The 13667-nt window shown below is 32.1% G+C and overlaps 1 protein-coding gene across 4 annotated transcripts in view; it reads right to left on the reverse strand.

Annotated features, from left to right (window-relative positions):
• The window catches only part of IBTK (inhibitor of Bruton tyrosine kinase), a 90511-nt gene that overhangs the window by 14400 nt on the left and 62444 nt on the right, over positions 1-13667 (reverse strand). For all 4 annotated transcript variants that reach the window (XM_049652904.1, XM_049652901.1, XM_049652903.1 and 1 more), the window contains exons 23-25: positions 12896-13059; positions 11413-11505; positions 10745-10888 (exon numbers count right to left, since the gene is read on the reverse strand). In XM_049652904.1, coding sequence (XP_049508861.1) covers positions 10745-10888; positions 11413-11505; positions 12896-13059 — 401 coding nt within the window. The remainder of the gene's footprint in view (positions 1-10744; positions 10889-11412; positions 11506-12895; positions 13060-13667) is intronic.

Raw genomic sequence — 13667 nt, forward strand, 5'->3', positions numbered from 1 at the left:
AATTACCAAAGCAATTCAGTGGTGAAAGTAATTATCTATAATAAACAAATGGTTTATAAAAGAAACCTTTACCTTTATCTCACACCATATCCCCAAATTAATTCAAGATGGATCATATATCTAATGTAAAAGCTAAGTAACCTAGAAGAAAACAGACGACTATAACTTGGTGGTAGGCAAAGTTTCTTAGGACTTATATAGGAATAAACATCAAATACAGAAATGATGAATTAGACTTAATGAAAATTAAAACTCCTCATCAGAAGTTATTAAGAAAACAGAAAACATTTGCAAAACACATATGTGACAAATGACTTGTATCCAGACCATAAAAAGAACTCCTGGAACTCAAAACTTAAAAACACAAATAATAAAAGTCAAGGGAATTTCAAAAAGCGAAAAGGATTTGAATGTACACTTCACAAAGAAAGTATGCTAATGATGAATAAACACATAAAAAGTACTCAGTATTCACCAGGGAAACACAAAACCTCAATGACAGGCTGCTACACACCTACCAGAATGGGTCAAATTAGTTGACAATACCAATGCTGGCAAGAATATGAAATAACCAATACTCTCATACATTGTTGCTGGGAGGATAAAATGGTACCACAGTGCTGTGGGGAAAGGACTGGCAATTTTGTAATAAGTAAACATGTATCTTCTGTATAATCCAGCAATTCTCCCTGGTATTTATACAAAAGAAATTAAAATATATGTCTATTAAAAGGCCTACACAAGAATGTTCAAACAGCAGCTTTATTCACAATAGCCAAAAACTGGAAATAGTCCAGGTGTCCATCAACAGGAATAAATACAAACTGTGGTATATTCATACCTTGGAATACTACCGAGTAATAAAAGGGAATAAACTATTGGTTCACACAACCCAGATAAATCTGAAAAACATGATGAATGAAAGAAAAAACATGCTGAATGAAAACAGAAAAAAGTATATTATGTTTTGTTCTCATATAAACTTCTAGAATGGGCAAAACTAATCTGTGGTCAAAAAAGAAAAATCACCACAGTGGTTGACATTGATATGGAGAAGGGACCAGGATGAAAAAGAACTTTTTGAAGAAAACTTTCAGCGATAATGGTAATGCCCAGCAATTTATTAAATAAAGATAATAAACAATGACCAAGTGAGGTTTTTTTCTCCTGGAATGCAAGGGTGATCTAACACTCACAGGATAAAAGAGAAAAATCCTATAGAAAAGTCCTACAATCTGAAATATGACATATATTTAGGGATAAAATTAACAAAACACAGATAGGCATGATCTATACACTGAAGACTATAAAATATTGCTAAGAGAAACTAAGGAAGATCTAAAAGATATTACATCGTTCATGATTGGGAGACTCAATATCGTAAATTGTCAATCCAATTCATCTACAAACCCAAAACAATACCTAAAAAATACTAGTAGGCATTTTTGATAAACTAATCTAAGATTTATACAAACATGGAAAAATTTAAATTACAAAAATAATTTTGTATAAAAAGAACAAAGCCAAATAAATTATACTATCTGATTTCAATATTTACAAAAGCTATCATTATCAAGTCAGTGTGATATGGGCATAAGGATATATACATGTAGATCAAATGGAACTCAATAGGAGTCCAGAATTAGACTGACACATATATGGTCAACTGATTTCCAGCAAAAGTGCCAAGTAATAAAATGAGGAGAGGACAATCTTTTCAATAAATTGTGCTGGAACAACTAGATACCTGGTGAGGAAAAAAAAGGGGGGGAGAACAAAAACCTTGGGCTCTATCTTACCCTATATATAAAAATAAATTTGAATCACAAACCCAATCATAAAAGCTAAACTTATAAAACATCTAGATCAAAACAAAAACAAAATTTTTGTAACCTTAGTCAAAGACACAAAAAGCCCTAACATCAAGTAACAACAAAAAACTGATGCAATGCATTTTATCAAAATGCAGAACTTCTGCTCCTCAAAAGATAATGTTAAGAAAATGAAAAGCTAAACTACAGAGTAGAAGAAAATATTCACAAAACATCTATATCTAACAAAGGTCTTACTTCCAGAATATAAAACTCTAACAGTACTATATTAAGAAAATAAATAGCCCAATTTATAAGGCAAAAATCTGAAAATGCATCCCAAAGATATGAAAATGGCCAATAAGCCCCTGAGAAATGTAAAATAAACCACACCTACCAGAATAGCCAGAATTAAAAAGATTAAGTGTACCAAGTGTTGGATAGGGTATGGACAACAGGAATTCTCACATACTACTGGCAGAAATGTAAAATATGACCATTCTGGAACACCTGGTGATTTTCTGATAAAGTCTAACATTCACTTAATATATGACCCAGCAATTTCAACCCTAAGTAAATAAAAATACAGGTCTATTAAGACTTGGATATAACTTTTTTTTCATAAAACAAACTGGAAACCCAGTATTTCTCAACAAGAAAGGAAGAAATTACAGATACATGCAACAACATGGATGAATCTGCAAAACTTTAAGTTGAATGAAGGAAACAGAATATACTGGACTTCTACCATTTATATAAAGTTTGAGAGCAGGCGAAAACTAAGTTATAGTTACAGAAATTTCATCAGTGGTGGCATGGGAGGAGGGTAGAGACTAAGAAAAGGTATTTGGATGATGGACATATTTTTAAAATTTTCATTGGGGTGGTGAATATGTAAATGTAAATACATTTGCCAAAACTTCTATATACAAAGTTAGTTCGTTTACTGTATTTAAATTATACCTTGATAACGTTATTAAAAAAAGAACAGAATAGAAAAGGAAATCTGCACTCCTTCCCAAAAGACTAAAATAAAGTTAAGAAATTCCAAGTTTTGGTAAAGAGGTGGAAAAAGAACAACTCATAGACCACTGATGAGAATGTTTTGTGATATTCACTAAAAATGAATACATGCATATCCTATGACCCAGTTATTCCTAGTTATATACCCAATAGAAATGCAACTGCATGTATACCAAAGACATGAACTAGAATATCTATAGCAGAACCGATCCTAATAGTAAAAAAAGGAGGATACTCAAATGCTAACAAAAATTGAATGAATATTTACACAATGGATATTAGTACTCAGCAAAATATGAATGAGTTTCATAAATATAACATTGAACAAAGGAACACAATTCTATTTATATATATTAAAAGAAAATCTATGGAAAGAAAAGTCAGAGGAGAGTGGATGATAAAAAAGATAGTGGGGTTGGTGGCTGGGGAGGGGGCCTGGCAGGGTGGCAGGAGGGGACTAGATACTGGTAATGTTACTTCTTGATTTGAATTCTGAGTGCGCAAGATGTGTTCAGTTTGTGAAAATTCAACCTATACACTTGTGATAACTGCACTTTTAAGTGTATATAATGTTTTAATAAAAAGTTACTTAAAATGTAAACCTAATTTTACCTCGATAAAATAGAAATAAAAATTAAGTTGACCCTAAATACACAAAATTAATCACACTCACTATGGGTATAATACTTTGATAATTAAAAGTAGAATGTATTTTAGAATAATATTCACCAAAAACAGGCAAAAGGCAAAAATTTAATCATCTATACAGACGAACTGAGCTTTCAAAGATCTCATACTCAGATTTTTATGATATCAGAATCTCTTAATAATCAATGCTTTATTTTACTATCAGTACAAAAGCAATTTGCAGGATAACAGTCAGGATTAGGCACACAGGCTCTGTTGCTAGACTTCCTGGGTTCAAATTTTGGCTCTGACCTTCATAAGTGGAACTTTGTGCTTCAGTTTCCTCATCAATTATATGAGGATACAAATACCATCTCCATCATGATAATGTTTGAGAATCAAATGTTAATTTATGGAAAAATACTTAAAATAGTACCTGTTACAGAGAAATGCTATGTAAGTCTTACTATCCATAATTTTCATAGCATTTAACAAAACTGTGATTTAAGAGAAAAAGAAGACAATGAGAACAAAGAAGTTCTGACATGAAGAAATATAATCAGTTATAATAGGCATAGGCTTAGTATTTTTCTGAAGTCTGAGAAAAATTAAAAAGATAACCCTTACTTATTATTTTGTACACTAGATCTACACCATATTCTTGGCATCATTTTCAGAATCCTTAACATTAGATAGTCAAAATTCTCAGCAATAATAATGTAAACAATTTCTAGGCCTAAGTTATTTTTTTTTCTATTTTCTTTACTCAGAAAACAAAGTGGCCATGTCAATAAGTGAATACAAATGCTAACTGGATAATTCTCCAAAAAGTTAAACTCATATTTGGAAGAAACCTTAAAATCCATACCTAGATTAAGTTCATAAACTATTTGAGGTAGTCCATAAAAAAGTGAGGACTTCTAAAATCCTGTATCTTGTCTGAATAACTCATTTGTACCTGAATCTGACCTAATTACCAAATTATATTTGTAAAACACTTTAACGTGCATCCTGTCATTTAATTCTTACAATAACAATCCTGAAAGATAAGCATTTTTATCATCTCCTATGTTTAAAAGAAGAGTATAACCAAAGTGCAGGGATCACGAGAGATAAGGAAGAACCAGTTCTTAATGATGGAACCCATCCTTGCCATCTAGTCTACTGTTGCCTTCTGTAAGAAATCAAGACAATACTTCCTATAAAGTGCCAAAGATAACACAGATACTGATGATCCACACTTTGTTTTGCTATTGTATGAGATAAGCATCAATTCATAACAAAACTAAAAATTTTCACCAAATTTCTATTTGCTCAATAAAGATTAGATCAATACAAAATGTCTCACATAAGATTTTTCTAAGAAAAAAGTTCACCAAAATTTAATACATATTATAACCATATTACAAATTAAGTTATAATTTATTAAAATATTAATGGCTAAAATTTACATATTTGATTAGACATTGTTGAATATACTAAATGTTTCATGCTTTGACTCAGTTTCAGCTTCATAATACTCCTGTGAAATAGGTACTATTTTTAACTCTATAGACAAGGAAAGTAAGACCAAGAAAGATTAAAAAACTGATCTAAGTTTACATTATTCCCAAGTAACAGATACATGATTTAAACTCAAGCAAGACTCACTCCAGAACCTAAGCTTAATCACTATACTGCTGTGCCATATTTAAAAGTTCTTTACTCTAAGTAAAACCTTAAATCACATCAGAGAAATTTTCCTTAGAGATTTGTACTAGAAACATGATCTACTAAGGTATTCATGCTAAAAATATTTCTTCAAAAGGAACTTACCTATAACTTGCCGAAAAATTTTCCCAAAACATGTACATACACAAAACATAATAAAAAGTTAAACATATATACAAAAGAAATCACTCCCCATTTCTTTAACAACTCTTTCCTCCTCCCCAAAGCACACATACCTAACAGTTTCCATTGACAAGGTAACTATGGTGTAAAGTACAGTGTAACATTAGCAATTTGCGAACACTGCTGACAAAAGTTCTTGCTGGAGAATCTACTGAATGTCCCCTGTAAGTAATTCATGTTTCTAAATACAGAAATTTCATAATGATCTGAAAATTATGACAAGTTGTCAGATTTATCCTAGCAGTAATTTAGGGACTCCTAGATATAAATGATATATATACTTCTTAAAAACTCTGAATTTTTTTTTTTTTTAAAGCTACTGATAATATCTCCTTTGGAACAAATGTAAGTAACAGCGCTTCCAAAATATCTTAAACTCACATGTTCATTAATCATGCTTAGTGGTTACCTATAAAAATGACTTACCCAGATTTCTTTAAATGAGTTCTACTATTCTTTCCACTGATGATGCCATAATTTGGAACAGTGTCTGATTTCCCATGATTTTGCTTTCCTAACCCAGGCTCTGGCTACTTGCCATCTTAGCAGCCACAGTAACTTTATGAAGAAGCATTTGTAGACACTTACAGCCACACTAAAACTTAATCAAGATTTTGTTTCTCAGCTACAGCAGCGCTGAAATTTTTGCCTTAATAAATAAAATTTTCAGCTCTAAAGAGTTAAACATTGAAATTAGTTTATAATTTGTGGGTTACCTGCATATGGAATTTGGAAGAATTTATATTTATACATCAAGCCAGGCCACAAAGCTTGCGCATTCTTCCATTCAAGATGGTGAGAAATGTATTATTTCTCCAAGTAAAACAGTTGATAATGAAAACTGGCCAACTCTCATATACACTTGGTGTTTGCACACTAGATTTAAATTCAGCCAATCAGAACTTATTCTAATGCAAGAAAACAGTTGTCTTTAATACATAATATTGCCACACCTAACTGTAGACAGCAGGAGCACAACTATGTACTATGAGTTATATAAACTAGGTGAACGAATTTGCCAACAAACTAGTGAAAATCCTTCCCATAATCAGAAGCAGACTCACAGGGCTAATTTGGGATGTGCTAAGAAGTTGCACCTTAACCTCAAGATAAAAACATAGCATAAAAAATCTTGTAAGGAAAAAAAAATCTCGTTAGAGGATTCTTCAGGATGAGGAAGATACACTTTTAAGAAATATCTTTAAAAACTTAAATCACTACAATACTGAATATACGTTATAAATACAATCTGTAAATCAGATTAAAATGCTAATTTAAGCTTTTCTTTTTATTTTATTTTATTTTATTTTTTTTAATTTTTTTCAACGTTTTTTATTTATTTTTGGGACAGAGAGAGACAGAGCATGAACGAGCATGAACGGGGGAGGGGCAGAGAGAGAGGGAGACACAGAATCGGAAACAGGCTCCAGGCTCCGAGCCATCAGCCCAGAGCCTAACGCGGGGCTCGAACTCACAGACCACGAGATCGTGACCTGGCTGAAGTCGGACGCTTAACCGACTGCGCCACCCAGGCGCCCCTAATTTAAGCTTTTCTAATTTATTCATAGCACAGTAAAATTTAAATCTGACCAAGTTTCATTAGATGAACACTTACATGGGATACTCTCAGGAAAACAAATCTATTTCATTTTTAGTTTCTTCAAACATATACTACATATATTTGCACCCTATGTGTAAAAAGTATTCAACGATCAAACAATGATTATTTCCATTTATACTAAATATGGATCAAAATCCATGAATACCAAACAACCATTTTATAAATAGGTTCTTAAAATCTCTAACAAATATTTTATTAGTTCCATTAACTTATAAAATTTCCATAACAAAGCATATGTATATATTTTATATGCTTATTTGATTTTTAGATACATATTGACAAATTAATACCTATATTTTACTAAGTTCCATCAGCTCACTGTACAATGAGTACAAATAAAAGTACATATATTCAGAAGAATTTAGCAGAAAGAAACTTTAAAAGATCCTTCAGATACCAAAAATATAGTCTCAAGAAGCCAAAAATGCACAAAAAGTGCATAAATAATTTTATAATTCACTTTGATAATAATTCAGAATAAAATTATAATTAAACTTACTTGGTATCCTAAGATACATAAAATGATTAGTTTGTACTTTTTAATTTTATTAAAGTATGGTTGACATACATTATATTAGTTTCAGGTGATTCAACATTTATATACACTGAAATGATCACCCACCATAATCTAGCTACCATCTGGCAGGAACATTGTTACACATTATTAACTATATTTCCTATTCTGCATTGTATCTATGTGTCTTATTTATTTTATGACTGGAAGTGTGTTACTTTGACTTTTTAATCCCCTTCCCCTTCTCCCATCTGGCAACCACCAGATTGTTCTTTGTATGAATGAGTCTGTTTCTGTTTTGTTCATTTGTTTTTTAGATTTTATATATAAGGAAAATCATAGAGTATTTGTCTTTCTCCTCCTTATCTCACCTAGCATAATATCTTCTAGGTCCATCCATTTTGTTGCAAATGCCAAGATTTCATTGTTTTTTATGGCTCATATACCACTGTGTGTGTATACACACACACACATACATTACACATCTTTATCCATTTATCCATCAATGGTACTTACTTGTATCATATCATGGTTATTATAAATATTGCTGCAAAGAACACAGGATTCTATATTTATCTTTTCCAATGAGTGTTTTCATCTTCTTCAGATAAGTACCCAGAAGGAGAACTGCAGGATCATACGGAAGCTCTATTTCTAATTTTGTGGGAAACCTTCATGCGGTTTTCCATAGTTGCTGTACCATTTTGCATTCCACCATGAGAGTTCCATTTTCAACACATCCTCACCAACACTTACTATTGTCTTTTTGACAATCATCATTCTGACAGAAGTGTGGTATCTCATTGTGGTTTTGATTTGCATTTTTCAGATGATTAGTGATGTTGAACATCTTTTCACATGTCTATTAGTTACCTCTTTGTATGTCTTCTTTGGAAAAATGCCTATTCAGGTCCTCAGCCCATTTTTTACTTGAGTTGTTTTTGTTTTTTTTTTTTTTTGGATATTGAGTTGTAGGAATTCTTTATGTATTTTTGATATTAATCCCTGATCAGTCATATCATTTGTAATTATCTTCTCCAAATTAGTAGGCTGCCTTTTCATTTTGTTGTTCACACTGATGTCTAAGAGCTTACCACCTCCATTTCCTTCTAGTAGTTTTATGGTTTCTGTCCTTAAATCTTTAATGCATTCTGAGTTTATTTTTGGATATGGTATAAGGAAATGGCCCAGTTTTCCCAACACCATTTGTTGAAGAGATGTGTTCTTTTCCCATTATATGTTCTTGCTTCCTTTGTCAAAGATTAATTGACCATATAAGCATGAGTTTATTTATAGACTCTGTATTCCGCACCATTGATCTATGTGTCTGTTTTTGTGCCAGTACCATACCTGTTTTGATTATTACAGCTTTGTTCTTTCTCAAGATTACTTGGGCTCTTCAGGTTATTTTGTGATTTCATACAAATTTTAGGATTATTTCTTCTAGTCCATGAAAAATGCCCTTGTTATTTTGATAGGGACAGCACTGAATCTATAGATTGCTCTTGGTAGTATGGATCATTTTCTGGGTTATTTAAAATGATGTGTGTGTTATCTGTTGTATTATGGGACAAAGTGAGCTTACGGTCCTCCTAATCTGCCATCTTCCCTGGGATCCTCCCCTACTTTTTGTTTTTAAATAATAAAAGTGAATAATGGCATAGCTAAAACTATATTACTAAGCCCAAAGCTTCCTCATGTGCTTAGTTAATTCTCTCAAGTTATAGCATATTTAGTATCTTGAGAGCTGATCCAAGAACTTTCTTTTTATCTTTTCTATACTTTTCTTAATATTTATTTTTTGAGAGAGAAAGAGAGAGAACAAGTTGGGTAGGGACAGAGAGAGGGAGACACAGAATCCAAAGCAGTCTCCAGGATCTGAGCTGTCAGCAAAGGCCTGACATGGGGCTCCAACTGACAAGCCATGAGATCATGACCTGAGCTGAAGTTGGACACTTAAGTGAATGAGCCACCCAGCTGCCCCTCCATACTTTTCTTTAGGGAAAACACAACTCAATGTTCTAACAGCTATCCCACAAACCCTACAGAGGGTGACCAAATCAGTCTACCATAGTCTCATATATAGAAGGTGTGCACAAATACTGATGAATTTAAACATTCTACTAAACCCGTTCTCTCAAGTTTTACTCTCTTTTATTCTTTACCTGGGTTTTCCCACATCTTCCTTTACTTTCTTTTCTGTGATCATGCTTTAGATCTGTAGTAAGTGGTTCTGACAGGCTACAAAGAAAAGGGAGGATGGAAGGGGTGCAGGAAGTACAATACCCTATTTTATACACCTCAAAACTGCTATCTGACCTCTTTGGAGATTATTCCTATTAATCTCCAAAATTACAGGTAAACTGTAATGGAGAAAATCTCTATAATAGCAAGTAAATACTCCTGCTTACAGAAGTGACAGTGAGGGGTGCCTGGGTGGCTCAGTTGGTTAAGCGTCTCACTCTTTTTTTTTTTTAACGTTTATTTATTTTTGAGACAGAGAGAGGGAGAGCATGAACGGGGGAGGGTCAGAGAGAGAGAGGGAGACACAGAATCTGAAACAGGCTCCAGGCTCTGAGCTGTCAGCACAGAGCCTGACACGGGGCTTGAACTCACGAACCGCGAGATCGAGATCATGACCTGAGCCGAAGTCGGACGCTTAACCGACTGAGCCACCCAGGCGCCCCAAGCATCTGACTCTTGATTTCGGCTCAGGTCGCAATCTCTGTGAGATCGAGCCCCACATCAGGCTCTGCACTGACAGTGTGGAGCCTCCTCAGGATTCTTTCTCTCTTCTCTCTCAAAATAAATAAACACTTAAAAATAAACAAGTGATAATGAAAACCAAGATTAACACTGCAAAGATATTCATGATGTATACAGAAGGACAAAGAAATTAAGGTGGTAAAAATTGTTTATCCAATTTTTCTATGCTATATATTGTTTCTTACAACAAATGAAAAAAATGTAAGGCTCCTTCCTTAAATTACTTTAGTAATACATGCTAATTAGAATACAAAGAAGAAACTGTATCTATACAAAACATTTTGAAATCTATAATAGAAAGAATGACGAACAAATGAACACACCATGGTGCATATGTCAAAACAAAAAAATTATTTCCCAAGGTCTAATTTTTAACTTAAAGAGAGGAGTGAAATACTTGAAAAGTTAGGAGGGAAACCCAGAAGCCAAGAACTACCTTAAAAGGTAACACACAGATCTCTGCCTATTTTAATAAAACTTAAAGCATACCATGCATTCACTGGTTTCGGAGTTTTTGAAGGAGCAGTTAAAGCTGTTTCCATGCTACTTGTTCCTGAATTATTTTCTTTGGTAGTCATTGCAATCATTTTTCGTTGCTTCTGAGAAAGTTTAACTCCATGAGAAATTATTTTGCTAGAAATTAAATGAATTAGCATTAATTTCTGCTTAATGGAGGTTACAGGTAATTATACTGCTTTCTGTTTATTTGATGTGATTTTACTATTACTGGATCAAAATGGCCATAAGATTCAAGAGTGACAATATCAGTTTATACTATCGACGATCAAATAACAGTTACTAAATGAGCCTTCCTACTAATACATTTACATCACACTTGCACCAGAAATAGTCCACAGTGATACTTTAGAGGCAAATTTCTGACAACACCATATTCTACATGAGTTGGACTACCAACCAACTCAATCTTTGGCATGTATTTAAGAAATGTTATGAAGGCTATAAGCCTAAATAAAAAAGAGTTTATAACTTAGTTTGACATCAAAAGCAGAAAAACAAAAACAAAAAAAAGTCCAGTATGTCTTTCTAATTGAGTTTAACATCAAATGCAGAAAAAGAGTATAGTAGGTCTTTCTAATTCTTTAGGACGGAACTATAAAACAACATGGTCTTTCCTTTTTTATGAGTTTTTAACCAACCCCAAATTTGTCTTTGGTGTAGCTCCACATTTTTGTCTATTTTCTTCAATTTGCATGATGGTTCGGAGATCCATGACAGGAGGGCTGACAGGACTAAAATACATATAAAATTTACTTTACAATACAGTTATTTATCCATAAAGTCCAATACCCAAACTTCACTGAAACTATAAATTATATGTAAGATTGATAATGAAAGGATAATTTAGGTTTATTTTGTCAGCTGTGGCCAACTTCAAAAAGGATACTTTGAATGAAAGCTACATATATAAAAATAACTAAAATGCATCCAAAGTCATAACATAAAACTAAAACTCTTAAAGAAAAAAAAAAAACCAAAAAAAAAAAAAAAAAAGCCAAGCAATAGAATAATTCTTATCTAACTTAGGCATAAGAAACTGAAGTTATGTTTAAATTCTTAACCTTTAAGATGAACAGAACTTGAAAATTATATTCTGTTTTTAACAAAATTCTTCCTACTGTCTACTGATACCAACCACAAAAATTTTAAAGTAAAATTTGGGGATGCTCAATAATATTAGAAACCCACCAGAGGAAGTTGTACTATAATGAGAAAAAACAAATTCTACCATCCTTAGAAACAGCCGATCTATTTTGCTGACTTTACATCAAGCCAATTATCTTAAAACACATTCAATAAAATAGTCTAGTGATTAGAAGATGCTTCTTGGGGTTCCCACAAATATGTTTACTTAAAAGGCAAAAAAAATTGAGACTGATTTCTAAACTACTTTTAGACTATGAAACAACATAAACTGGCACATAATCTGGTCTTCCAACTTTGCAAAATACAGCATATTTCAAAATAATTATGTAAATATAATTGGTAAGTCAATTAACAGTTTTAGCCTATTATAAACCATAGCAGGTGTATAAATATGAAGCGCAAGCTCAATAATTACTCTGAAAGAGTGCATTCTAATTATATCGACTCCTTCAATTAAAAAAATTGACTTTTCTAAATAAAAGAAAACTATGGATGCAATATAGGCAAGTTAAAAGCAGTGTAACATTGTTCTGAAAATTAACTGTGAATAACAATGTATTTTGTGAGATCTTAAATACCCCTTAACTTGCTAAAAAGAAAAAAGAAAAAAAAAGAAAAAAAAAGATACAATAAACCTACAAATGACAAAATGGTCTTCCTGAATGGGAGTCTTAATATACACTATCAAAAAAATAGCTTATTATTAAGTCACTATATATCTAGATATAGATATCTGTGGGTTATATAGTATTTACTGGCATTCACAAATGACAGTACAAAGGGAACTAAATTCTGTCTGGGGAAAAAAAGTGCCTATTTTAGCTAGCTAGTAATTTGTATGCATCTAGGTAATTTTCTGTGTATTAGAAATTTACATTAATACTTTTTAAATGTGCTTCATTAAAAATTTCAATTTGACTAAAAATAAATAGTATTTCTCCAACTAAGAGGTACAGAACAAAATGAAAATCCTACCTGAAAGAGCCAGCAACCCAACTGGAAGAGCTTGTAGTATCAATTTTGTTACTGGGAATGGTCTGTGGAGCAGATATGTTAAGTATTGGTGATTTTTCCCATGGTTTTAAATCTTCCCTAGAATATGCAGGAGGTGTACCATTAAGATATGGTTTAATTTTCCCCTGGAGGTTAAAAAAAAAAACAAAACAAAAAAAAAAACATTAAAAAATAAATAATAGTAGATACCTATTGGTACTTAATAAATATTGGTTAAATTATATTAAAGCATAAAATCTTATAACAATAATCATCTAGCATTCTTCTACTTTAGCATCTTAACCAATTCTCAAAACTTCTAAGTCACTATAACCCAGTTACCATGAGCTTTGAGAATAATTTTTAGGAAAATAAGTTTGCACATTAAATTCCCATTAATATGAGCATTAAATAAAAATGTTAATAAAAGTTGCTGAAATAAGATATGAAGCAGTAACTTTAAAATTAATGTCCATGACTTTATACCAAACTTTCATTTTGTTTCATATTAATGTCATATAATTCATTCTGAATAAAATTAAAGGTAAATAATACTGACAGCTGAAAAGGAACCTTAAAACAATTGCCATTATAATAGGTCAAGGAAGTTATTAAAATGGTTATTTCCATTGCTAGGACAGATTCTTATTGCCAAACATTCACAGCATGCCTTTAATTTTCCTTTTAAACCTCAACTGTCCTCTACACCAACCTTGGTGTTAATACGAATTGCCCCAAAACCTCTATCTAGCTA

This window comes from Panthera uncia (assembly GCF_023721935.1).
Source record: "Panthera uncia isolate 11264 chromosome B2 unlocalized genomic scaffold, Puncia_PCG_1.0 HiC_scaffold_24, whole genome shotgun sequence".
Taxonomy (NCBI): Eukaryota; Metazoa; Chordata; class Mammalia; order Carnivora; family Felidae; genus Panthera; species Panthera uncia.